The sequence below is a fragment of the Bubalus kerabau genome, chromosome 17, assembly GCF_029407905.1.
Source record: "Bubalus kerabau isolate K-KA32 ecotype Philippines breed swamp buffalo chromosome 17, PCC_UOA_SB_1v2, whole genome shotgun sequence".
NCBI classification, from domain to species: Eukaryota; Metazoa; Chordata; class Mammalia; order Artiodactyla; family Bovidae; genus Bubalus; species Bubalus kerabau.
In genome coordinates this window covers 63,027,697-63,054,278 of record NC_073640.1, presented here as the reverse complement: position 1 = coordinate 63,054,278, position 26,582 = coordinate 63,027,697, and the positions used below count along the sequence as shown (strand labels likewise).

The 26,582-nt window shown below is 41.4% G+C and overlaps 1 protein-coding gene, 1 non-coding gene and 1 pseudogene across 4 annotated transcripts; 2 read left to right on the top strand and 1 right to left on the bottom strand.

Moving 5' to 3' along the window:
- LOC129631910 (zinc finger protein 665-like) lies at window positions 1–26,064 on the top strand. 3 transcript variants are annotated; one of them, XM_055553208.1, is made up of 5 exons: window positions 1–135; window positions 8,537–8,619; window positions 15,810–15,936; window positions 17,675–17,794; window positions 23,018–26,064. In XM_055553208.1, exons 2-5 carry the CDS (start codon window positions 8,605–8,607, stop codon window positions 25,435–25,437), a joined length of 2,682 nt encoding a protein of 893 aa, XP_055409183.1. In that variant the 5' UTR covers window positions 1–135; window positions 8,537–8,604; the 3' UTR covers window positions 25,438–26,064. The 3 variants fall into 3 exon arrangements, with proteins under 3 accessions (XP_055409183.1, XP_055409184.1, XP_055409185.1); XM_055553209.1 differs by lacking the exon at window positions 17,675–17,794; XM_055553210.1 differs by lacking the exons at window positions 1–135; window positions 8,537–8,619 and having other exon boundaries at window positions 17,675–17,780.
- Window positions 14,501–14,976, bottom strand: LOC129631915 (ATP synthase F(0) complex subunit C2, mitochondrial-like; annotated as a pseudogene).
- TRNAC-ACA (transfer RNA cysteine (anticodon ACA)) lies at window positions 19,478–19,550 on the top strand. The gene has a single exon. It is a non-coding gene; the product is annotated as a tRNA-Cys (tRNA).
- Window positions 26,065–26,582: the final 518 nt, after the last annotated feature.

Below are 26,582 nucleotides of genomic sequence, written 5' to 3'. Positions count from 1 at the left end.
CTCTGCGCACAGCGGGTGCTCGCCCCGCCCCTGGTCGGAAGCCGCGGCTCTAATACCAAAAGCCCTTTCACCCAGAGCCGGAAGTTGGAGAGCGCGGAACAGAGGTCCCGGAGCGGGGCCTAGCTTCTTTCTAGAGTAAGTTTGCAGAGCTCGCCACCCCTCCAATCCCCACCTCCGCCCCCGCTCACTCGTCCTCATGGTGTGGGAATTGCCAGCGACCTGAAAACCCTGGCACCCGGTGCTCGGCCCCGAATAGACGCTGCCGCTGCCGTTGCGGCCCAGTTATGTTTTCGTTTGGGTTTGAAGTGTTGCTGAGGCGGTTTCAGCCCTGGGTCCGCGTAGACACCGCCTCTGGCGACATTTTCCTGCTTAAAACCCTTTTTTACCTCTGGCCTCGCCAAGTAAAGCCCTCTCTCGCGAGTTGGAGTCGCGCCCCGCCGCGTCGCCTTCTCGACCGCTGGAGGCAGAGCCCGTCGCCCCCGCTCCCGGAGAGGCCGCGCCCTCTCCCTGGTCCCGGGATTCCGGAGAGCCCGCCCCGCTCTGAACCCCCTCTCTCCCAGCCCGTCTGTCCTCGCGTCTCCTGAGGCCGGTCCTTCTACCCGCAGGCCCCTTTCCTGTCAGCCCGTCCCCTCACCCCGCGTAGGGTAGGTGACCTGGTCCAGCCTTGTGACAGCCAGTGCTGTTCCATGCCCAATTCAACTCGGTCGGAAAAGGTGATCTTCCGGTCCGGGGACGTCTCGTTCTGTCGCCCACTCAGTAAATTCAGGAGGCAGGAGGATCAGGAGAAGCAGAGTCAGAGGACTGAGAGAAATAACTGAAACTGAGGAGAAAAGCATCAGGGAGAACCAATGGGAACCCTGAGAATGGCTGAGGGACTTGCAAAGGGATAGTCAAGTCAAAGAGGTTAAGCCTTGAAAATAGCCAAGTGAGTAAAATACAGAAGCATTAATAAATTAAAAAGCCAGATCTCCAGGGATTGGAAAACAGCATAGGGAGAACTGCCTTGTATCAGTGATGGGAGCGGGGAGGCGAAGGGCGGTGAGGGACGTCAGAGGTGGAGAGTCCCTAACTGGGTTTTGGCCGGGTTTGAGTCCAGGCTTCTAGGGTTAGAGTCCGGAGTTGTGTTTTCATCCGGTTGGGGTCCCGCCACAAGGGTTCAAGTCTCAATCTGAGGTGGCCGGTTTTATCATGGTGCTGGCAGAGCAAGAGGTAAGGAGCAGAGGAAGAAAGGGCTGGAAGGAAGCGTAGCCACATGGCCTGCTAGAGAGTGGGGAGGAAGGGAGAGTCACAGCGAGAGAAGGGGAGTAATCTGGAGCGCAGAGAGGGAGCCGAAATGGGGGAAGAAAGAGGCAGACACAGGTATGGATTTTTGAAAGACTCAGGAAGGTTGGAGAGAGAGCATTTCGAGGGGGAACGAATTGCAGCAGCCTGAGACACGACACGCGTGAGGCAGGAAATAGGACAGGAACAGCAGGAGAGCAGAGGGGGAGAGAAAGAGACACGGAGACTCAGATGAAATAGGGAGATAGGTGAACAGAGGGGTAAGCTCGATCCAGGTGTGGCCAGTTGTTTGGATACAGATGATTTTTTTAGTTATACAGAGGAGGCTGAGAATTTCAAAACTCCTGTCTATATATAAGGCTTGTGTCTTTTTTTTATTACTTGGGGCAGAAGATGACTTTCATTTGCAAACCCTGTTGAGCCTGGGGCAGTGGCTTGATTCACTGAGTTGTGAGTGAACCCCTTCCCTTGTCCTATCATAAGATAGAGATCAGGGAAGAAGACACCTGGAGCAAGAAATGACTGACTCTGTCACTCTGTGGTAGCTTTTTTTTTTTTTAATTTTTTGGCTGTGGTGTCTTCGGTTCTGTGCCGTGGGCTCAAGAGTTGTGGCTCCCAGGTTCTAAAGCACAGGCTCAGTAGTTGTGCACAGGCTTAGTTTCTTGTACTTGTGGGATCTTCCTGAACCAGGGGTAGAACCCATGTCCCCTGCATTGTCAGGCAGATTCTCATCCACTGTATCACTACTGGGTAGCATTTTTAAAGGAACACTTTTTTTTTTTTTTAATGGATTCACATTTTCTCCTTTCTGTATATATGGTGCTTTTTGTGGCTTGGAATAGGTCTTCATTCATTCAGTTTCTGTAATCATTTTTAACTTCAGAAATAAGCTTTTTTAGTTTCCAGTATTCTACTCTTATCATCCTTTTCTGATTATGATTATTCTCAGTGTTTTTTTAAACTTTGACACCAGATTTTTAGATTAAAACTAATTCACAGTTTTTTCTTTTAAATTTTTTCTGATTCATTCCTTGGCTGGGTGCTTTCTTCCCTTCGTCTTGTACATTTGAAATTTTCTTTGGTAAGTAGTAAATCATCTTAGACTATTTTGTGCCATACTTAGCAAAAATGTCACCTCGTTTATCAGTTCTTATGAGGTAGATGAACCTAGAGCCTATTATACAGAGTGAAATAAGTCAGGAAGAGAAAGACAAATACTGTATATTACTGCATATATATGGAATTTAGAAAGATGGTACCAATGATCCTACATGCAGGGCAACAAAGGGAGACACAGATGTAAAGAACAGACTTTTGGACTCAGTGAGAAAAGGCGAGGGTGGCATGATTTGAGAGAATAGCATAGAAACATGTATATTACCATATGTAAAATAGAATGATCAGTGCAAGTTCAATGCACGAAGCAGGGCACCCAAAGCCAGTGCTCTGGAACAACCCAGAGAGATCGGGTGAGGAGGGAGGTGCATGGTGGTTCAGGATGGGGGGGACATCTGTCCAATTCATGTTGATGTATGGCAAAAACCATCACAATATTATAAAGTAATTATCCTCCCATTATAATACTTAAAAATGAGGAAACTGAAAAACTTAAAGTTAATAAGCAAAGATGACCTCGCCTCCCTTTCTCTGAATTCACAGAGAAATACATCTTGGAGGGTTTTATGTATGGGCCATCGTGTAATAAAACAGACATATTTTCAACTGTGGTTTTACCAAACACATGAATTGTGTGTATGTGTTTATGTGTGCACACACAAACGGATATTTCTGGTCTCAGCTCTTTACCAGAGAATAACGGAGGTATGACATTAGAGCTTGTGAAATTAAAGGCATTTCTTTGAGAAAGTGGAAAATAAAAGAACATTTAACATGATAAAACTAACAAAATAAAATGCTTCATTCTTTCTTTTCAGAAAAAGAAAAAAACACCTAGTTTAACTGGTTGGTGTAATGGTTTTTTTTTTCCATTTTCTATGATCAGTGAAACAAGTGAGCTGTGAGGTGATATGAAGATGTTTCCCTCAGGTCCCTTTTTGACTTTTCTGTGCGAATGAGGAAGCATGGGCTGGATTGACGTGTAACCTTCCAACAGAGCCTCTCTATTCATGATGAAAAAGATTGCTCAGATCCTATTTCTAATGTTTTTTTGTACCAGTGCATATATATTTGCAATTCTGTGTTTTTAAAATATTTTACTGCAATCTTCTTCTTTTTTTTAATTTTATTTTATTTTTAAACTTTACAAAATTGTATTAGTTTTGCCAAATATCAAAATGAATCCACCACAGGTATACATGGCGTTCCTCATCCTGAACCCTCCTCCCTCCTCCCTCCCCACACCATCCCTCTGGGTCGTCCCAGTACACCAGCCCCAAGCATCCAGCATCGTGCATCAAAACTGGACTGGCAACTCGTTTCATACATGATACTATACATGTTTCAATGCCATTCTCCCAAATCTTCCCACCCTCTCCCTCTCCAACAGAGTTCATAAGACTTCTAATAAAGAATTACCTGCTTGGTATCAGTTTGACCCAATCTTGAAAGAAAAGTTTCTTTTGCTCAGATACATGACAGATGTTCCTAGTGTAAAATGGGATGGGCATTAAGGACAAACTTGGCCCCCTTGCCCTTCAGCCTCCCATTTCATTAATCAGTTATACCTGGTTCTCTTCACTCAGCTCAGACCTTCTCATAAACGGCTTCAATCTGGGCCTGAAGGAGCCCACTTGTATCATGGAGATGAGAGACTAGACCGGAAACTCTGAGCGTGAGCAACACTGACCCCTGAAATGATTAGCTAAATTGGCTGTGTGTCTGTGTGTGGCAGTTCTGGTTTGGAGGGAGTGTCTGGCGGTAATTAGTATTTTAAATAGATCCCAGTCCTCCCTCAATGAAAAATGATAAGGAAAACTGTAGGATGGAGGCAGGATCACAGGCTCAGAATTAGATGACTTCTATGAATAAGGCTAAATCTGAAGGGAGATTTTTTTTTACGTCCACTGGCTTTCATTTGTTCTTGGGACAAAAGCTTGACTCCTCGCTGTGGCTCCACAGCCCTCTGTCAAGCTCGGCCCTGTAAGAGTCTCCAGCCTCATCCTGGGAGCTGACCATTTGCCCGTGGTTCAGCCTGTCCTGGTCTCATTTACCTTTTCTCTGTTTCCAAATACCAAAACCATTTCTGTCTGACGTTGTGTACCTTTCTCACCTTCAGGTCACCCTGGCTCAGGCCCTTTGTCACCCTTCAAGTCTAGGCTCAGAGAGGTCTCCCCATCCCCTCCTAACAGTCTCTCTCATGTTGCTGCTGCTGCTAAATCGCTTCAGTCATGTCCAACTCTGTGCGACCCCAGAGATGGCAGCCCACCAGGCTCCCCCATCCCTGGGATTCTCCAGGCAAAAAGACTGGAGTGGGTTGCCATTTCCTTCTCCAATGCATGAAAGTGAAAAGTGAAAGTGAAGTCGCTCAGTCGTGTCTGACTCCTAGCAACCCCATGCACTGCAGCCTACCAGGCTCCTCCATCCATGGGATTTTCCAGGCAAGAGTACTGGAGTGGGTTGCCATTGTTACCCAGGTTTATTGCCTCTGTATCAGTTGCCATCAGCAGAAATTAATGCCCTTCTTCATGGGTTATTTTGAGGCCTTCCTTGTTCTCCTCTTTTTAGGGCTCATAGTGTTCCTCTCGGAGAAGGCAATGGCACCCCACTCCAGTACTCTTGCCTGGAAAATCCCATGGATGGAGGAGCCTGGTAGGCTGCAGTCCATGGGATCGTTAAGAGTTGGAAACGACTGAGCGACTTCACTTTCACTTTTCTCTTTCATGCACTGGAGAGGGAAATGGCAACCCACTCCGGTGTTCTTGCCTGGAGAATCCCGAGGACGGTAGCCTGGTGGGCTTCTGTCTGTGGGCTTCCGTCTAAGGGATCACACAGAGTCGGACAAGACTGAAGAGACTTAGCAGCAGCAGCAGCATCAGCAGCAGTGTTCCTCTTCTTCCCAATGTGGCTGCAGTACCTGATAATGGAAATGTCTTTAGATGACAGGACTGTGAGTTGAGCTGAATAATCCTCAGGGAAGACCAAGAGAATAGGGCAGATGATGAAGATGTTTCCCATGTTCTGGACATTTCAGCTGTAATTGATCTTTACCCCATGTAGACCACGTAATTACTCAAAAGAAGAGCCAAGAAATATAGGAAATCCCGAAAAGCCCTACAGAAATGGTGTCCTCAAGCAGTGGGCTAAGATGTCCCCATGTTTAGTCTGCTGTGTTTTGTCCTCTGCAGCCCGCAGATCTAAGCTCTGTCCATCCAGGGACCAGTCACCATCATGGACAGCAGCTTTGCCTTCTAGGAGTTCATGTGCTCAGTGTCAGCAATTGTGATTTCAGTGCGCTGAGGATGAGCAGAAATGCAAAACCTAATGGGGCAGGAAGGAGATGCTGCCCGCTCTCCCCCCTCCCAAGGGCTAGAATATTTTCCAAGTAGGTGTGGGTGGGGAAAACAGGAGAGAGTGAGACCTGGAGACCCTTGCTTTGAGACGTCCTCATCTCAAATGCCTTTGTACGTGGACTCCATAGTGTCCCCAGGTGGTGGCAGACTTTCCCAGGAGGGCCAGTGTCTTGATTTTCATACTGCACGTGCAGTGTCCTTTGGGTATTAGTTCATGGACACTCCTCTTGTGATCCCCTTTGCCAAGAAACCCCGGTGCGCTTTAGTCTTGCTTAGTCCAGTCATGCAGGGAGGAGAGGTAGACAAATGGGGAAAGCGGAGGGAGCCTGGTGGGGTCTGCAGGAGGCTTGTGGCAGTACTTGGGGGCATCAAGGTGAGCCCAGTGAATGGAGCGTGCGCCCATCCCAAGTGTTGCAGGGACAAGGCGGGTGTGGATCTGTTGGAAAAGAATGTCTCAGTTCAGGCTGGAGAACCTGGGAGAGGGTTTGTTGGAGAGCCTGCATGGAATGGTTTGAGGTTCCAATGCCTTAGCTCGTGTTCCCGGGACAGCAGTGCTGAGGCTGACACTTGCCTGCAGAGGTTTGATTTGACAACTCGTGACCACACGTGAGCAGCAATGATGGACGTGGAATTCAGCCAGGAGAAGTCTTTTCCAGTGTTAGAACTGTGGCCTGGGCTGAGCCCGCAGGCACCTGTGGGTGCAGGAGGATGGGAGCCTTGGGCTTGAGGGGCTGGTTCTAGCAGGTGCCCCCAGCATCCACTCCACGCCCTGGCTTTTGTTGGCTCTTTTAGCAGGCAGGCACCATAGAGTAACAGGGAAAATCTCAGGTCATTTTTTGCATCAACTTTGGTATCATTGTGTACTTGGGGTTGCCGGTGAAGAAAGGTTCATGTGCATTTGGGAAGATACCAAGAGAATCTGGTGTGTTTCCTTGGAAGATGCTGAGGTCTCAGTGGGCCGTGTGCATCATTGGAATGATCCCTCTTTTTCATAGTCTTTGGAGATTTCGGTGTTTGACCTGGATCACTCACTGTAAATGAAAATATGGTGTCTTGTGTCTGTGAATCCTTGGCTGTCCTCTTTTGTATTTTGCCTCATGCGTGAGTTATCAGGGCTTGGAATGCTTTGTGTTTGTATAAGAGGGTTAGAGGCTCATCATGGGCTCTGTGGACACTCTGTTGGACACCATGAAAGTTTGTAAGTTTGTTTGAGTCCCTCTGGGAAAATAGGAGTACTAAGGTTAAGATCACAGAATGCTTGTTATAAGGTGGTCCTGCTCAGTAGGGATCTCTGGGCCTAACCTGCGAAGAGTCATAAAGTCCTGTGACATAGGGGAAGATGGCTCCGAGAATCAGAAGGCAGCAATACCACAGTGATCGCTGGGCAGCCGCAACTCTCTTGCTGCCAGGCCAGTGCTGGGTTCTCTGTTATCCATTCCTGTCCCTGCCAAAATAAGCACAGTACATAAAGTACAGTACAGGCACAGTACAGAAAACACAGAATCTTAACTGCACTGTTGGTGGTAATGTAAATGGTACTGCTATTTTTGAAAATAAAATGGAAGTTCCTTAACAAATTAATATAGAACAGGCCTACAGTCTGTCATACCCATTTCTGACAGATATCCAAAGGAAAAGCAATCAGTTTTTTAGGGATATGTCCGCAGTCCCATGAGTGTGACTGGATTTGCAGTAGCCAAGGCATAGACACAACCCAGATGTCTCTTGACAAAAGAATAGGTGACAAAAATGTGGTATAGAAATATTTATTATATACTGTATATTCATGAACTATTTTTTCCTCTATATAACAATCAAGGATCTGAACTGAACTGAATGAACCTAGAGAACATTATGCCAAGTTAAAGAAGCCTGACAAAGGAGGACAGACACTGTATGTGGAAACTAGACTTGTCAAACTGATAGAGCCATCGAGTAATAAGGCTGTTACCAGGAGCTGGATGGAGGGGGAAATGGGGCACTGTTAGGCAAAGAGTAGAGATTTTCAGTTCTGGGAATCTGAGGTACTGCATGCTGCCTGTAGTGTTTCTGTATACTTGAAATTCGCCCAGAGAGGAGAAATACAGTGTACTCATAGATGGAAGTGTAACTTACTCCACTGTAATAATTATTCAATGTATGAATCTATCACATGATCACTTTGTACACAGTACATTTATACCATTTTTGTTAGTTACACCTTAGTAAGCCCGGGATGAAAAAGAGAGTTGGGAGGTGCTTTTCTCCTCTGAATGGTGCTCAGTCCAGACTTCACGTTTCATTGATGAGGCATTTTGCATACCCATGTTTTGTACCCTCTGACCAGAGATTCCCCTTCAGGTAGCTTGTGTTGGTCCACAGCTCGAGAATGTTTAAGGTGCCCCAGTTGATTCAGTCTGGTTCCCTCACTGAGCATCAGGACTCTGAGTCCTCCCAGTCCTGAGGGCTGAGATCTGAGCTGAGGAGGGGGCACTCTGCTCCGAGTGGGTCTGGACCAGGGCTTGCTGTGTGACCTGAAGGGGGTCGTGGGGTCAGCAGAGGTGGCCCCTGCTTGCTGTGTACATGAGGCCTCACCAGGAGGGGATTGCGATCCGAGGGAAAGTGTGGGAAAGTCCCATGTTGGTCTCTCTGCGGGAATTGACCGTCCTGAGTCCCTCCTGAGACGGTGGCCACAGAGGACTGTCTGTTCCACACAGTGAGGGCTGCCCTGTGTGTGTCACTGGGGCTCAGAAAGGGGATGTGCTGACTCTAAGCATTAAGCGGCCTGTTTTCAACTTTCATGATAGAACTCTGAAGACTTGTGTTGCCTGAGGAATCCCTGAAGTTGAGGAAGAGGAAAGAAAAGGAGTCAGGCATGGCTCTTTCTCAGGTAAGGTCATATTCAGTCTGTCCTTCCTGAAATGCCCTGCTCCGGACTTGCTAATCGTGTCTGACTCTGGAGTATCCTGTCTGACTCCTGTATACACACACTCATCCGGGGCCTTCCCTCAGGGCCTGTCGTCTCCACTTAGGTCCCATCTCCCCATGACCCGGTGACCTGGCCCTTGTGAGGAGGCTCCCCTGGGCACCATCCCAGGCAGGGCTTCTCACCCACGGGTTGGAGATGGGGTCTTAGTGCTGTTGGGCAGCAGGGATTGCTTAGAGCCCACCTGGACGCTCTATCTGCTCTCTGTCAACCAGGGTAAGGAAACTGCACTTGGAAGTCAGGTACTAATATGCACAATAGCTGGTGAAATCTGGGAATCAGATCAATTAGGGGCAGTTTGTTCTTTGTTAAGGCAGTTGACACTAAAGATGTGGGTCAGTCTCCTTAAATCCTTATTGATAATAGAATGGAAAGTTCAGAAATAGACATCAGTGATACAGGGTTTTTTAGTTTATCATCAGATTTAATCTATGAAATGAATCTAAGTCTCTGGCAAGTGGAAATTTTCATCACCTCCATTCTTCAGAGGTTGTCCTTTCACTCTGTGGATTGAATCCTTTGACACAGAAATGTTTTAACTTTTAACGCAAGCAAGATTCCAGCTTCATTCTTTTGCTGGTGGATATCTATTTTCTCAGCATCATGGTTATTGAGATTGTCCTTGCCATTTTGTGTATCTTGTGGATACATCCTTGTGGATATACCTTACATATACAGAAAGAATTATTTCTGAGTACTGTGTTCTGTTCAGTTGGTTTATTTGTCTGTTTTTATACCAGTACCACATCACCTTGATTACCTTGTAATAGGTTTTGGAATAGAAAGACCTCCATCTTCCTTCTTCAGGAGTTTTGCTGTTTGCTCTTTGAATAGTTCTATAACTTTCACCATGTTTTATTCTGCTTCTACAAAGATTGCCATGGCAGTTTTGATAATGAATTAATTGGTTGATTGATCCTTTGGTTATTAAAGAATCTTTTTTGATATAGCATGTTTCTTTTGTAATCTTTATGACTTTTACGTATGAAACTTGGTCACGTGGGAAAGAAAATGAATTTACTTCTTTTTCAATTTGCTGACCTTTGATTTCTTTTTCTCATATAATTTCTGTAAGGGTTTCAGTGGAACTGTAGTGCAGGGTGTGCATCCTTGCCTTCTTCTTGACCTCAGAGGAAAAGGTCTTTCATTCTTTCCCCATTGCTGTGCTCTTTTCATAATGGCATTTATTATGTTGCTGCTAAGTGCTAAGTCACTTCAGTCGTGTCCGACTCTGTGCAACCCGATAGACGGAAGCCCACCAGGCTCCCCCATCCCTGGGATTCCAGGCAAGAATACTGGAGTGGGTTGCCATTTCCTTCTCCAATGCATGAAAGTGAAAAGTGAAAGGGAAGTAGCTTAGTCGTGTCCGACTCTTAGCGACCCCATGGACTACAGCCTACCAGGCTCGTCCATCCATGGGATTTTCCAGGCAAGAGTACTGGAGTGGGGTGCCATTGCCTTGATGTTGGTATAATTTATTGTTTGTAGTTTGTTGAGTGTTCCATCTTGAAATATTATCAAATTTTTGTCGAATGGTTTTTTTCTGCATCGAGATGATCCTGTATTTTGTTTTCTCTTAAATCTGTAATGTAGTGTGTCATATTAATTGATTTTTGTATGTTGACTTCTCCTTGCCTTATATGAATAAACTCCACTTGGTCATGGTGTCAGAATTTTTTATTTATTTATTTTAATTGAAGAATAATTGCTTTACAGAAGTTGTTGTTTTCTGCCAAATACCAACATGAATCAGCCATAGGTATACCTATGTCCCCCCCTCCCATCTTCCTCCCTATCCCTCCCCTGTAGATTGTTACAGAGCCCCTGTTTGAGTTCCCTGAGTCATTCAGCAAATTCCCACTGGCTCTCTACTTTACATATGGTAATGTGAGTTTCCGTGTTACTCTCTCCATACGTCTCACCCTCCCCTCCTGCCTCTGTCTGTTCTCTATGTCTCTTTCTCCTGGTCTTTTTAATATGTGTTGAAGTGGGTTTGCAAGTATTTTAATTTTGCATCAGTATTCGTCAGGGGTATTGGTTTCTAGTTTTCCTTGCTTATGTCCTTGGGAAATCAGCAAACTATTAGAATCATGCTTGCTCCTTAGAATTAGCAGGATTAGTGGTAATTCTTTTGTAAATGTTTGGTAGAATTTGGTCCTGTATTCTTCTTAGAGGTTTCTGACTATTTCTTAAATCTCTCTAGGTATAATGGGCTTCCCTGGTGACTCAAATCATAAAGAATCTGCCTGCAGTGTGGGGGACCCAGGTTCTATCCCTGGGTGGGAAGACCCCCTGGAGAAAGAATGGCTGTCTAGTCCAGTATCTTGTCTGGAGAAATTCCACGGACAGAGGAGCCTTGTGGGCTACAGTCCATGAGGTCACAAAGAGTCAGACACGACTGAGTGGCTAACACTTTCACTTTCAACACTTCTCAATTTTTTTATTTCTTAATAAGTAAAAGAGTTTGTGTGTTTCTGAGAATTTGCCAGTATCTCCTATATTCTGTCATTTATCGGCATTATTGGTCATAGTACTTCCTTATCTTTAGAAACTTTCTTGGACCTCAGGTGTAATCAGTCCTGTTTCATATCTGTTTTTAGTTATTTGAATCTTTTTTTCTCTTTTCCTTAGTCTAGGTGGGGGTTTTCCTATACAGTTTTTTCAAAACATCAACTCTTGGTTTGTTGATTTTTAAATTTTTCTTTCTTTTTTTTTTTTTTTTTTTAATCTCTGAGGGACTTTAACATCTCTCATTTTATTTGATGATATTTGAATTTTTACATCCAGGATTTATTAATTTTTTAAGAAAAACAATATGGATTTTTTGAGAAACAACAACTCTTCACCTGCGTCAACTAGCCATCCAATGCTACAGACACTACTTTTGAGATGATGTTCAAATCTAACCATTCCCTCACATTGTCCTCACCCCTGCCAATTCTCTCTCTTTTTTTCTTTATTTTTATTTATGTATTTATTTTTAATTTTATTTTATTTTTAAACTTTACAATACTGTATTGGTTTTGCCAAATATCGAAATGAATCTGCCACAGGTGTACATGTGTTCCCCATCCTGAACCCTCCTCCCTCCTCCCTCCCCATACCATCCCTCTGGGTCGTCCCAGTGCACCAGCCCCAAGCATCCAGTATCGTGCATCGAACCTGGACTGGCGACTCGTTCCATATATGATATTATACGTTTTTCAATGCCATTCTCCCAAATCATCCCACCCTCTCCCTCTCGTATCTCTGGTTTAATCTTTCTTATTTACGTGTTTCCTTCTGCTAAACTTGAGTTTAGTTTGTTTTCTGTTTTCTGCTTCCTAAAGGTCTAAAAATAGATTTCAAATTTAAGATCTTTTCTCTTTTTTACTGTAAGCATTTAACGGTTCAGATTTTCCTTTTAGTACAGTCTTCTCTGTGTATTATAAATTTTCTAATGTTGTCTTTTCGTTTTCATCCCTGTATTTAAAAATTTCCATGTGATTTTTTTCTTAGACCCATTTGTGGTGTAAGAGTGAGTTGTTTAATGTCCACATTTGGGGAATTTTCTTTTTTTCTTGTGTTTATTTCATTGTTAGGGAAGATCCTGAAAGGTGGTTATTGAATCACGCAAAGACGCCAGGATTCTTGGCCCCTGAAGGAGAATGATTCAATCGGGGGCCAGAGATGAGGCTTGATCGCTCAGAGCTTTTGTGTAATAAAGGTTTATTAAAGTATAAAGGAGATAGAGAAAGCTTCTGACATAGGCATCAGAAGGGGGCAGAAAGAGTACCCCCCTGCTAGTCTTCAGCTGGATGTTCTATAGTCACTAGCAGTCTGTTAATGAAAGAAAGGAATGTCTTAAAACTCAGAATGGCACCAGGCCCCTCACCCATAAGATGCATTTGGGGAGAATCTTGGCACCAAATGGTTCATCCTGGGCCATAAAATGATTAACTTGAATCTTGAAGAAGGGCAGATCACCATACAAATAGTTTCGTTTACATAGATTAGGGGAGCAGTATCGGAATATAACATAGTGGTTTGTCAAGTAGGTTCTGAGCCAAGAGGCAGAACCGACTTGAAGACAGTTTGGGGTAAATGCATATAGTACATTAGCATAGCTTAAGATAAACGCTTCCATAAGAGAAAGGCATTGGTTCACTCAAGGTTTGAGAATAGTTAACTTCAGGTGAAGCCAAGTGTCATTATGGCAACACAGTATTTTAAGAGAAACCTCTTTTTAAATTTGTATGGAGAAGGAAAAAATATCGCTAGTTTGTTTCCTCCTGCCGCTTAAGAGAGATAAAAATGTCTGACACTTGGAGGCTACTTCCTCCGTTTGGAGACCCCTGGCCTTCCTGCCTGTTACCCTCTCAATACTTTCATGGTAGCAGTCTCTTAAAATTGTTGATTTGGGCCTAACCTGTGGTGTCTCATAGAGAATGTTTTATGTGTCCTTGAGATGCACGTGTTTTATGCTTTTGTTGGGCCGTGTGATCTGTACATGCCTGTTCAACTTGAACGTTGAAATCTCATACTATTCCTGTGCCACTATTTCTGTCTTCCTTTCCCTTAACATTTGCTTCATTTTTCTGACATATCTAATATAAGATGTATATATTTATTTTACTTGTTACAGCTTTTTGGTAAATTGACCATTTTATCATTATACAATATTTATCTCATCGCACTTTTTTTTTCATCAGTTTATTTTGTCTGATATAACAGTCTCCCCTGCTCTCTTTAGGATGGACTTTTTCCATCCTGTGACTGTTCATCTTTCCATGTCCTTAGGTTTGTGAGTACTACCTGTTTCAACTCTCTGACAAACTCTGTGTCTCTTGCCCTGTGTTTTTCCTCCTGTTACTTCTTCTAGTGGCCCCTGCTCATGCGCATCGTATGGTGGTGAAGGACAGACACCCTGGACAGCTCCTTTCATGCCACTGTAATTTCAGAAGAAATATTTTGAATGTTTCCTTCCCATCATGATGGTTCTTGAGATAGTCTTGCTTAATAACTATATTTTTTTCACATTCTTTTTTTGCCATGATTTTTCATTTTACAAGAAGTTTTTTTACTTTACTATTGCTATAATTTTTTTTTGTCATAATCTAATGACTCTTCTAATTTCAAATCACTGTTTTATTAATGGAAAAAAAAAAGCAAAAAAGGTCTTTAGCGTCTGTTAAAGCCTTGCTATGTAAATTTAAGTGGATAAAATTGTATTTGTATTTTTGTATATGATAATTTTATTATGAATTTAGTTCAAGTATTTTTTTTTTAATATTTTTACCAATTTTCTTTTGGTAGCCTAGTATAGAATGCTGTTGACAAACTCAGCTGAGTACAAAGAATACATTTTTATCATATGAAAGATGCTGAAATACATGTGAATACATGGATGATATAAAATTGTCCAAAAAAATCTGTCAAGAGACACATCCTCTCATTTCAGTTACTTTTTTATAGATATGTATGCATTCATGTGCAAGTCTGTGGTTTAGATACAAGACATCATTAATTAAAAACTGCATATCACCTTTTTTTTTTGAGTTGAAATTATGTTATCAGTATAATCTGTGGCCTTGAAATTTTCTAAACAATCCTATTAGTGTTTTAAGTAATAAATTACTATCAGTTGTGTTTCTGTATCCACATCTATAATGACCTTTCATGCCATTCCACATTGTTCGCTTTGAACTTTGCGTTTTTTTCATAGTAATACAATATTTATTTGTTTTCCTTCTGTCAAACCGTGAGCCCACCACTTTCCCCAGGCTGCCTGGGGAGTTATGGGAAAGGGAATATACAGGGCAGACACAGGAGAAAGAACTATGGGAGGTGGAAACAGCTCCTTCACATCGTGAAGAAGATGAGCTAGACCACCATCAGGCAAAAGCGCCCCATGGCCTTTGATAGGGCCAAGCCCATGGCGTAGAAGAGCTACTGTTTCAGAGAAGGGTTCCTGGCCTAACAGTGATGAAGGTCCCGAACACAGTCCCACTTCCAGCCCCGGAGCCAGCAACCCCTGCTGTGGCAGCTCCAGCTCCAGGGAACTTGGCTGCTGTGTCAGAGTCCCTTGAAATGGCACTGGTTTGGAAGCTGTGGCTAGGAATAAGTGAGATGGTCCGGGGACCTGGGGCTCCCAAGCTGCTGTGGCTCTCATCGGTCAGTGTCTCCCGTCCTTCACCACCAGTCTGGACAGTGATCAATGAACAGCAGGGACGTTCTCCTGATCAAGAAGTGGGTGGAGACGAATTTGGCGCAGAGGTCCATTTTCAGGGGATGAAGGCCCAAGGCCCGAGAGCTGCTCCCCGTGCAGACAAGAGGGGTAGGGAGGAGGCTCACCTTGAACTTCTTTCAAGTTTTCTTTAGGAGCCCTCTGTCAAAGGACTTTTAATGTTCTCTGTATTACTTAACTATTAGATGCTTAAGCTTCAGTTGCTGAGCCCAAGCCTCTGAGTTCAGGTGCTTCGTGTAACGTTTCTTACCTTCTTGATCTGAGTTGAGTTTCTCAGAGTGTCTGTCTGTGACACAGTTTTTCTTCTGTAAGGTGGAAACAGGTCGTTCTTTAATGAGCTATTATATTGATGACAGGTTCTTGCCTGTAAAGTACTTGTTTAATGTTTAGAGTAATATACAGTAATTTAGAGCAGCCGGAAGCCTTCAGACACTTTTGGTCCTTGCTGCTGTTACCAATATCATAACTGAAACTTTTGACCTTTCCATTAAAAGTGCCGTGAACTTCATCGTCTCTGAAGACACCACTCATGCTGTACCTCATCTAGATAATGAATTGCGCTCACTGGGTAGAACATAATATCTGACACTTCTGCATAGCCAATACAGTGTTGAGTTTTATTTATATATATTTCATGGATTTTGAGCAGTGATGAAAACTCCATATTAATTGGAGGATCTCATAAGGTCTTATGAAAAAGCATAAGAAATTAAAATTAGAGATGAATAATTTCTCCAGATACCCCTGCATGGATCTGTTAGAACACATACTTCAACCAAGTCAGTCCTTACCCCTTACTACGCTTTCTCTTTTGCATGAAAATGAGAAGTTTTCATGGCCGTTTTGGTGACATGTGGTTTCATTTCAGAAACGACTGACCTCTGAGGATGTGGCCATCGAATTCACTCAGGAGGAGTGGGAATTCCTGGACCCTGCTCAGAGGGCCTTGTACAGGGACGTGATGCTGGAGACCTACAGGAACCTTCTGTCTGTGGGTGAGGATGACTTCCTTCCAGAGCTGCCTTTGGGTATCTGCATTTTCCCTGTGTGCCCCTTGGGAGGCCCTGATGTCTTTCATCTGAGAGTTCTGGTGACTCGGGCATGACACAGCTTCACAAGGTTAAACTGACCCTCTTCAGATGCTGTGTCTGTTTTATGTCACTGGCTAAGGATCAAACCTGCACCCCCTGCATTGGAAGTGCAGAGTCTTAACCACTGGATCACCAGGGAGTCCCAGAATTTCTCTTTCAGATCTGAATATTATCCCACATTGGAGCATGGGAAAAAGCTCTGGACAGTGGGGAGTGACGTAAAAATAGTCAAAAATACAACGTATAAAGAAAAATGAGTATTTCTAAAGGGCATTTTCTTTCTGTTTAGGATTGGGACAAGCTGGTGGATTGGATCCTCTGTGGTTGTTACTTAGGGAAATGTAAGGAGAGTGGGTAGAGAGATAGTCTTTTTGATCCCAGATCCTACGAGGGGAGCACATGTGAATCCCATGGGCTCTTAGCTGGCCATCTGTAGGTCGAGCTCATGGTCCCATCTCAAGATGCTGTGATGTCCGACCTTCATGCTGTATTATTTTTACTCTTGTGCTGCTCTACCCAGTCTGGGAATGTCAACCTTTCCTGATGTTACATTCTCCTTACTTTGTATCGTTTTACCTCTTAAATTTCTTTGAAATATATTCCTGAGGTTTGAAATTTTATCTGGTTTCTTTGCTGTGGTAATCCACCTGTGTTTAATTGGTAGCCTCTGCTGAGTCTCTGTGGGGTGGATTTACTAGGTAACAGAAAACTGTGATGGAGACAGTATTCCTAATGTTATTTTCTTGCTTTGTGCAAAGTCACCACTTGAAGCTATCCAGTAGAGTGGTCAGCATGCTCTAGGATTATGAGAGAGAAAGTATCACGAAAACCTGATACATCTTTCCAGGTCATTTTCTGCCTTTGGAGACTCTGTCAAGTGTACCATGACAGTGTCGTTCATGTATATCAAGGACCATATATTTTAGTGTCTGTAAATGGTATGGGAATTTATCCCAGGACAAGTTTGTCCAAGTTCACATTCTCTATCTATGAGGCTATTGGCTGCACTGTTGTTCTGTGCATTGTAAGTATTTTTTTATGTTAGCATTGAGTTCAAATTTCTGTGTTACTCTTAGTGTTTCTGTTTTGTATTTGCAATGGGTTAGATGGTTGATTGGGGAATGGTCCCTATGGTGGAACTGGTGATCAGTCCCTCTTACAATTCTTGATATATTCTTACAGAGTACAAACTCATTTACTATCAGATGTATGATTTCCACATATTTTCTCTCTTACTGTTGATTGTCTTTTCAAACTCACTGCACATTAATGCACAGTAGTTTATAATTTGGATATAGTTCAATTTATTAATAATAGTTTTATTTTGTGGCCTGTGCTTTTGGTGTTATATCTGAGAAATCATTTGTGGGTCCAATTTCCAGAAACATTTCCTGCACGTTTACCTCTAGGAGTTTTATACATTTGGGACTTAGGTTTAGGTCTTTGAACCATTTTGAGTTCATTTTTGTCTATAGTGTAAGATAATGTTCCAAGTAAATTCTTTTGCTGGTGGGTATTCAGTTTTGTCAACATGTCTTGTTTCATAGACTGCTTCCCCCATTTAGTAGTTTAACCCTTGTGAACATCGTTTGAACATCTCCACAAGAGGTGTTTTTGTTTTTGTTTTAACCATTCTTTTTAGGTATGCTGCTGCTTCTGCTGCTGCTAAGTCGTGTCAGTCATGTCCGACTCTGTGCGACCCCTCAGACGGCAGCCCACCAGGCTCCTCTGTCCCTGGGATTCTCGAGGCAAGAACACTGGAGTGGGTTTCCATTTCCTTCTCCAATGCATGCATGCATGCCAAGTCGCTTCAGATGTGTCCGACTCTGAGCGACCCCATAGATGGCAGCCCACCAGGCTCATCTGTCCCTGGATTTCTCCAGGCGAGAATACTGGAGTGGGTTGCCATTTCCTTCTACACTTTTTAGGTATAGTTAATTTACAATGTTGTGTTTCAGGTATACAGCAGTTTACAAGATACTTAATATAGTTCCCTGAGCTATATCGTAGGTTCTTGTTGTTTATCTATTTTATATATATATTAGTTTGTATATACTCAGACTCCAATTATCTCTTCCTTTCCTGCCCCAGCCACCATCTTGCACTATCCCCTTTGGTAACCATAAGTTTGTTTTTTATGCTGGCGAGTTTATTATTTTGTGAATAAGTTCATTTGTATCATTTGTTTCAGTTCAACATATAATATCCTATGGTATTTGTCTTTCTCTGTCTGATTTCACTTAGAATAATCCCTAAGTCTGTCTATATTGCTGCACAAGGCATTACCTCATTGTGTTATACGGTGGAGGTGGCAACCCACTCCAGTGTTCTTTCCTGGAGAATTTCTTAGACAGGGAAGTCTGGCAGGCTGCAGGCCATGGGGTCTTAAAGAGTTGGACACGGCTGAGGTACTTTCACTTCACAATATTCCCTTGTGTATATGTACCACACATTCTTTATCCCTTTGTCTGTCAGTGAACATTTAGGTTGCTGCCATGTTTTGCCTGGTATAAATAGTGCTGCTAACAACATTGGGGTGCATGTGTCATTTTGAATTAGTTTTCATCCTTTCTGGATATATGCCCAGGATTGGAATTGCTGGTTCATGTGATAGCTCTATTTTTAGTTCTTGATGGAACCTCCATGCTATTCTCCAAAGTGGCAGTACCAATTTATGTTCCTTCCAACAGTGTAGGAGGGTTCTCTTTTCTCCATACCCTCTCAAGCCTTTATTGTTTGTAGACTGTTTGATGGCGGTCATTCTGACCAGTGTGAGGTGATACATTTTTGTGGTTTTGATTTGCATTTCTCTCGTAAGTAGAGACGTCAAACATCTTTTCAGGTGACTGTTGGCCATCTGTTTGTCTCCTCTGGAGAAATACCGGTTTTGATCTTCTGCCCAGTTTTTGATTGGGTTGTTTGTTTGTTTTGATATTAAGCTGTATGAAGTGTTTGTATATTTTGGAAATAAATCCCTTATAGGTAGCAACATTTGCATGTATAGTCTCCTAGTCCAAAAGTGTGTTTTTGTTCTTTGCTTGGTTTCCTTTGATTTGGAAAAAGGTTTTAAATTTAATTACATCTCATTTGTTTGATTTTGCTTCTATTACCATGACTCTAAGATCCAAAAAAATTTTTCTGACATTTATGTCAGTGTTTTGCATTTGTTTTCCACTATGAATTTTATAGTATCTGGTCTTGCATTTAGATGTTTAATGCGTTTTGAGTTTATTTTTGTATGTGGTGTTAGAGAATGTTGTAATTTCATTCTTTTTCGTGTAACTATCCATTTATCCCAGCATCACTTATTAAAGAGACCTCTTCATTCTGTTTTCTTTCCTCCTTTGTTATAGAATAATTGACTCTAAGTAAATTGGTTTATTTCTGGCTTTTCTATCCTGTTCTACTGATCTGTGTTTCTGTTTTGTGCCATTATCATACCACTTCCCTGGTGGCTCAGACGGTAAAGCGTCTGCCTACAATGCAGGAGACCCAGGTTCAATCCCTGGGTCAGGAAGATCTCCTGGGGAAGGAAATGGCAACCCACTTCAGTATTCTTGCCTGGAAAATCCCATGGACAGAAGAACCTGGTAGGCTACAGTCCATGGGGTCGCAAAGAGTTGGACACAACTGAGCGACTTCACTTTCACTTTGATGACTCTCAGTTTGTAGTATACTCTGAACTCAGGGAACATGATTCCTCCAGCTCTGTTCTTCCTTTTCATGATCGTTTTAGATATCAGAGTCTTTTGTATTTTGGTACAAATTAAGGTTTTCTTTCTTTTTTTTTTTAGGTTTTCTTTGTTTTATGAAATATGTCATTGTTAATTTGATAAGGGTTGCATTGAATATGTCGATTGCCTTGGATAGTATGGTCATTTTGACAGTGTTACTTTTTTCGATCTAAGAACATGGTATATGTTTCCATCTGTTTGTGTCATATTTGGTATCAGTCATCTGCATCTTATAGTTTTATGTGTACCTTTCTTATGACTTTTTAGGTAGGTTTATCCCTTAGAGTTTTATTCTTTTCTCTGAGATGGTGAATGGGATTGTTTCATTAATTTCACTTTCTGATATATCATTGTTAGTGTATAGAAATGCAGCAGTTTTCTATATATTTTGTATCCAGCAAGTTTACTCTGTTCATTGATGAGATCTAGTAGTCATCTGTGGCATCTTGGGGATTTTCTGTGTGTAGCATCATAGTGACAGTTTTACATCTTTCTTATTTTTTTAAATTGAATTCCTTTTTATTTCTTTGTCTTTTCTGATTATTGTGGTTAGGACTTCCAGAAATATGCCCAGTAAAAGTGGCAATATTGAACATTCTTGTCTTATTCATGTTGTTAAGGGAATGCTTTCAGTTTTTCCTTGTTGAGTATGATGTTAGCTGTGTGTTTGACATAAAGAGTCTTAATTATGTTGAGGTAGGGTCCATCTGTGCTGACTTTCTGAAAGGTTTTTATCATAAATGGCACTTGAATTTTGTCAGAACTTTTTGTGCATCTATTGATGATCGTATGGTTTTTAGTCTTCAACTATTAATGTGGTGTATCACACTGATTAACTTATGGCTATTGAGAAATCTTGCATCCCTGCAATAAATCCCACTTGAACATGGTATGATCCTTTTATGTATTAGTAACTGTTTGAATCTGCTCTTTTGAACTCAGGGAAGGTCTAGGAGAATGAAGCCTGTTTCTACAAAAAGGAGTTGGATGCCTCCGGAAGGCTTTTGTAACTGGGAAGGTCCTCCGGAGTCAGTTTCAATCCCTTCTTTTCTTTGATACTCCTCGATCTTGAGAGGAACATGTGTGGAAGAAGAAATGAAATAAATGTCCAAAAGAGAGGTTAATCATATTTGGCAGAGAAACCCAGATTTAGATAGCCTTTTCCTGGATTTTCTTTCTGATTTCTGCTGATAAGATTCTTACACAATATCCTGGAATATTGTGTATGTTTTTCTTGAATATAAGCATTCCATTGTAACTTACAAATTCACAGTTGGATACATTACATTGTAAATAGTATAACAGGTATTATCCTGCTTTCTCCATGTATCACAGTCACTTTTTAAAATCTCTCTTGTTTCTGTCCCATACCCATAGTATAATGCCCATAAACTTGCTGAACCAGTTCTTTTCTTTTAAGGTCAGTATATTAGTTTGCGCTCTCAGTTACCTTCACAAAGACATGCGGTCACAAACTGATATCTGACATAAACCTATGTACCCTATGCTCCACGCAGGCCCTTTCTTAGACCTGACCATTCCTCACATAGTACCTTGATATGGATAGAAACACTGTTCTCACCTACCACATCCCTCCACCTTTTACATATTCTCACTGTAAAGATCCCTGGTCATTTATTGAACAAGTTTCTCAGGACATGACCTAAATCACTCTGTGCATCTATGATGACTCACAACGCATTTCGAGATGGGATGGTTGAATAATAGTTAAACAGACTACTTCTGTCTTGTATCTTCCTTGATATTTTCTAAGTTCCTTGTATTCTTTTTTAATATTTTCTAATCTATTCATTCAGTGGGTGGTCATGTTTACAAATAAGTTTTCTCAGTCTGTAGGTTCAGATTCATATCCTGCTTCTCTTACCACTTTGTGTGCCATTTGGTGTGTCTCCTGCTCTGATTAGAGAAAAACATGTTAATTTACCTCAAGCCTTTTAAAGCAAATTAGTGCTGTCAGTTGGCTTACAGTAGTGCATGTTTTATAGTAAATACTCAAAATTTACTTTTGTTTAAAAAAGGTAATATCTATATTCTGTCATGTTCTTTATGGTATAACTTTATCTACATTACATCTTTTTAAAATTGTATTAATTTTTTAATTGAAGGATTATTGCTTTACAGAATTTTGTTTTCTGTCAAACCTCAACTACATTATATCTTGTATGCTTTTCACTTGCAACATTTTTCAGCAATATTGTGTCTGACCGTAGTCAATAAATACACAAGGCACTCACTTTTATTTATTATATTTTGGTGCCATTAAACCAGGTAATTAAGAATAGTGCATGGCTAGAGAAAAGTCTTCCTTGGTGGCTCAGTGGTGAAGAATTCACCAGCTAATGCAGAAGATTCAGGTTTGATCCCTGAGTCAGGAAGATCCCATGGAGAAGGAAATGGCAACCCACTCCATTATTCTTGCCTGGGAAATCCCATGGATGGAGAAGTCTGGTGCTCTACAGTCCACGGGGTCGCAAAGAGTCAAATACGACTGAGCGACTGAACAACAACATAGGTGGGGATTGCTTTGGTTATTGACTGTTAGAAAACTGGTGAATATTTTATGTCTTAATGTATATGTCATGTACAGATGATGGTCTTTTAGCATGTATTCTGCAATACAGCTGACACATACTACTTGTTGACATTGTAAAATGCCTTTTCTTTTTGGGTACGTACTTCTATAGCAGATTTAGAAAACTGCTGTTTCCAAAGAATTGTTTTAGTCATATTCTTCATTTTCTCATTTGTTTTCAATTGTAAACCACCAATTATGAATAGTTAATTATTAATTGGTTAAGCTTTGTTTTGGACTCTTTACTGTTACAATATATAATATAGTGTTTAGAATTTATTTATGTACAGTAAGTATGCAGAATACAATGATAGTGTAATATTTTTCTTTTCATTTTGAGACAGCTGTTGTTTGATACGTTCCTAGGGGTCCTGGTAGAAAAATACTGTGTTTTTGAGAGTTGGCCTAAGATTGTCCAACGTGAGTGTGTTTCACATATGGTTTTTAAAAGTAGGCTACCTTAACGGTGAATTTATGTTATCATGCTTTCTTAAGTTAAGAATTCTATTCCTTTAGTGTTTCTAAAAACTTAAGGTCATCATTGTGGTGTTTCACAACTTGTTGTAAGTATTACTTTTGGTGTAATATATATTCAACATGAAAGATTTATTTTTGAATTACTGTGAACATGATACCTGTGGTTCTTTTTATCTTGTAGATATCTCTCCTACACATGTGATCAAGCATTTACAACCCAAAGCGAACAGTGATAAACGAGAAACATTCCAAACATTGATGCTGGGAAGACCTGAAAGCTGTGAAATCAAACATTTTCATCTTTGGGAAAGTCAGGAAAATACGTGTGACTTTGAGTGTCAGGGGAGAGATGACAAACGAAATTACAAAGGAACACCTGTAAGCCTTAATGGAAATGTGCCTGATGGAATAGAGTCACATGGTGGAAAGGATGCAGGAATCAAGCCGTTTGGAAGTAGGCTTGGATTTAACTTTCAGGATAAACTGCAGATATTTCAAACTGGCGGGATAATTTCTGAATATAATGAAGCTGAGAGGTCTGTCAACAACAGTTTCTCATTTTCACCACTTCAAACAAGTCCTCCTTGTGCCCAAACCAGTGTTTCTAATATATATGGGAATGACTTTATGAATCCTTCAGTAGTAACGCAAGACCTCAAAGCACACAGGGAAAAACCTTACAAATGTGATGAGTGTGGCAAGGCCTTTCGTGTAAAGGCAATCCTTTTAAGTCATCAGACAGTTCATACTGGAGAGATTCTCCCTTACAAATGTGATGAGTGTGGCAAGGCCTTTCGTGTAAAGTCAGTCCTTTTAAGTCATCAGACAATTCATACTGGACAGAAACCTTACAAATGTGATGAGTGTGGCAAGGCCTTTCGTGTAAAGTCAATCCTTTTAAGTCATCAGACAGTTCATACTGGAGAAAAACCTTACAAATGTGATGAGTGTGGCAAGACTTTTACTCACAGCTCAAACCTCAGGAGACATCAGAAAATTCATACAGGACAGAAATTATTTAAATGTGATATATGTGACAAAGTCTTCAGCCGAAGTGAACAGCTTGCTGGTCATCAGAGTGTTCATTCTGGAGAGAAACCTTACAAATGTGATGAGTGTGGCAAGGCCTTTCGTGTAAAGTCAATCCTTTTAAGGCATCAGACAGTTCATACTGGAGAGAAACCTTACAAATGTGATGAGTGTGGCAAGGCCTTTACTCACAGCTCAAATCTCAGGAGACATCAGAAAATTCATACAGGACAGAAATTATTTAAATGTGATATATGTGACAAAGTCTTCAGCCGAAGTGAACACCTTGCTAGTCATCAGAGTGTTCATTCTGGAGCGAAACCTTACAAATGTGATGAGTGTGACAAGGCCTTTCGTGTAAAGTCAATCCTTTTAATTCATCAGACAGTTCATACTGGAGAAAAACCTTACAAATGTGAAGAGTGTGGCAAGGCCTTTACTCACAGCTCAAATCTCAGGAGACATCAGAAAATTCATACAGGACAGAAATTATTTAAATGTGATATATGTGTCAAAGTCTTCAACCGAAGTGAACAGCTTGCTGGTCATCAGAGCGTTCATTCTGGAGCGAAACCTTACAAATGTAATGAGTGTGGCAAGCACTTTGGTCAACCTTCACAGTTCATAAGTCATAAGAGATTACATACTGGAGAGAAACCTTACAAATGTTATGAGTGTGACAAGGCCTTTCGTGTAAAGTCAGTCCTTTTAAGGCATCAGACAGTTCATACTGGAGAGAAACCTTACAAATGTGATGAGTGTGGCAAGGCCTTTCGTGTAAAGTCAACCCTTTTAAGGCATCAGACAGTTCATACTGGAGAGAAACCTTACAAATGTGTTGAGTGTGGCAAGGCCTTTCGTGTAAAGTCAATGCTTTTAAGTCATCAGACAGTTCATACTGGAGAGAAACCTTACAAATGTGATGAGTGTGGCAAGGCCTTTCGTGTAAAGGCAATACTTTTCAGGCATCAGACAGTTCATACTGGAGAGAAACCTTACAAATGTGATGAGTGTGGCAAGGCCTTTCGTGTAAAGTCAATGCTTTTAAGTCATCAGACAGTTCATACTGGAGAGAAACCTTACAAATGTGATGAGTGCGGCAAGGCCTTTTGTGTAAAGGCAGTCCTTTTAAGGCATCAGACAGTTCATACTGGAGAGAAACCTTACAAATGTGATGAGTGTGGCAAGGCCTTTCGTGCAAAGTTAATCCTTTTAAGGCATCAGACAATTCATACTGGAGAGAAACCTTACAAATGTGATGAGTGTGGTAAGGCCTTTTGTGTAAAGGCAATCCTTTTAAGGCATCAGAGAGTTCATACTGGTGAGAAACCTTACAAATGTGTTGAGTGTGGAAAAGTCTTCAGTCAGAAACCACATCTTCGACTTCACTTGAGAATTCATACTGGAGAGAGACCTTTCAGATGTGATGAGTGTGGCAAGTTCTTCAGTCGGAATTCACACCTTACAAGTCATCGGAGAATACATATAGAGAAACCTTTCAAATGTTTTGAGTGTGGAAAATCCTTTACTCAGGTCTCAGCACTCACTAAACATCAGAAAATCCATACATGAAAGAAACGTATGTGAATGTGGTATATGGTAGAAATCTTCAAAGTTCAAAATTCACACCCTACTCTTGGTCAGAGAATTCATACTACTGAGAAACCATACAAATATGAATGTGGCAACCTCTTAGGCTTCATGAGAAAATTCATACTGGATAGAAGCCAGATATATATGTATTTATTAGGTCTTTAGAACATGAATTCATTCTAGAAAGATTCCTCACCAATTTCACAAGTGTAAAAAATAAAAACCAAAAACAAACCCTATCCTCACAGCTCAACGTCTCTCCAGTAGTATCAGAGTATTTATCCTGGAGAAAACACACAGCAATGTAATGTGTGTGGCAAGGATCTTACCCAAAAGTCACAAGATAGGAATGTAGTGGAGCCATACTTCCCAGACTCAGTGGTTGTGGCAAATCCTTTACCTTTTTCACTATATGTATTCTCTGATGACTTTAGTTCAGGTACTCAGCAACTGCAGTAAGTCCATATTTGAAAAGAAGCTATAGAGATCTTTTCGTGTAAAATAAACCTGAATTCTAATTCATCAGAGATGATTCTTTGGTACAGTAGTCCACCATCTGTTGGTCTCCTGGCTTTCTGAATAAAGTCACTATTCCTTGCCCAACAAGTAGTCTCTCAGTTTATTGGCCTGTTGCGTGGTGAGCTCTAAGAGCTTGGCTTTGGTAATACATTGATCAAACGCATTTGCTACATGTGTTTCATGATGGTCTCTGGGAAGGAATCAGTGAGATGAAGGGGCCAACTTTATTAGATATGATTCATTCACATCCGTGTTTCCTGGAAACACACACAGCCTGAATTACGAGATTCAACAGTGTGTGTGAATTAGCAACAGGGAGGGCGGGAAATAATGTAAAACTAGGACATGACTCATCATGGTCAGTAGGATGGGGAAGCCCTTCCGTACATAGTCCAGCCTATTATAAAACATAAAACATATAATAATAATATAAAGCATATTATAATAGAAAACATAATAGTAATAAAACAACTATTCCTTTTGTTATAATCATTCATATTTCATACAAGCTTGTGGTCCCCTTCCTTTTTTTATAGCTATAGGGAACTTGCAAGTTTAATAAGACTTTAAATTGTATACTTGTCTCAATTCCTTTGTTTCTTTGA

Bases quoted from the DNA above. Each gene is read 5' to 3' on its own strand.
- LOC129631910 (XM_055553208.1), top strand. The intron at 15,937-17,674 runs GTGAGGATGACT...CATTCTTTTTAG, and splicing joins CAGGAACCTTCTGTCTGTGG to GTATGCTGCTGCTTCTGCTG. The intron at 17,795-23,017 runs GTGGGTTTCCAT...TTTATCTTGTAG, and splicing joins CTCGAGGCAAGAACACTGGA to ATATCTCTCCTACACATGTG.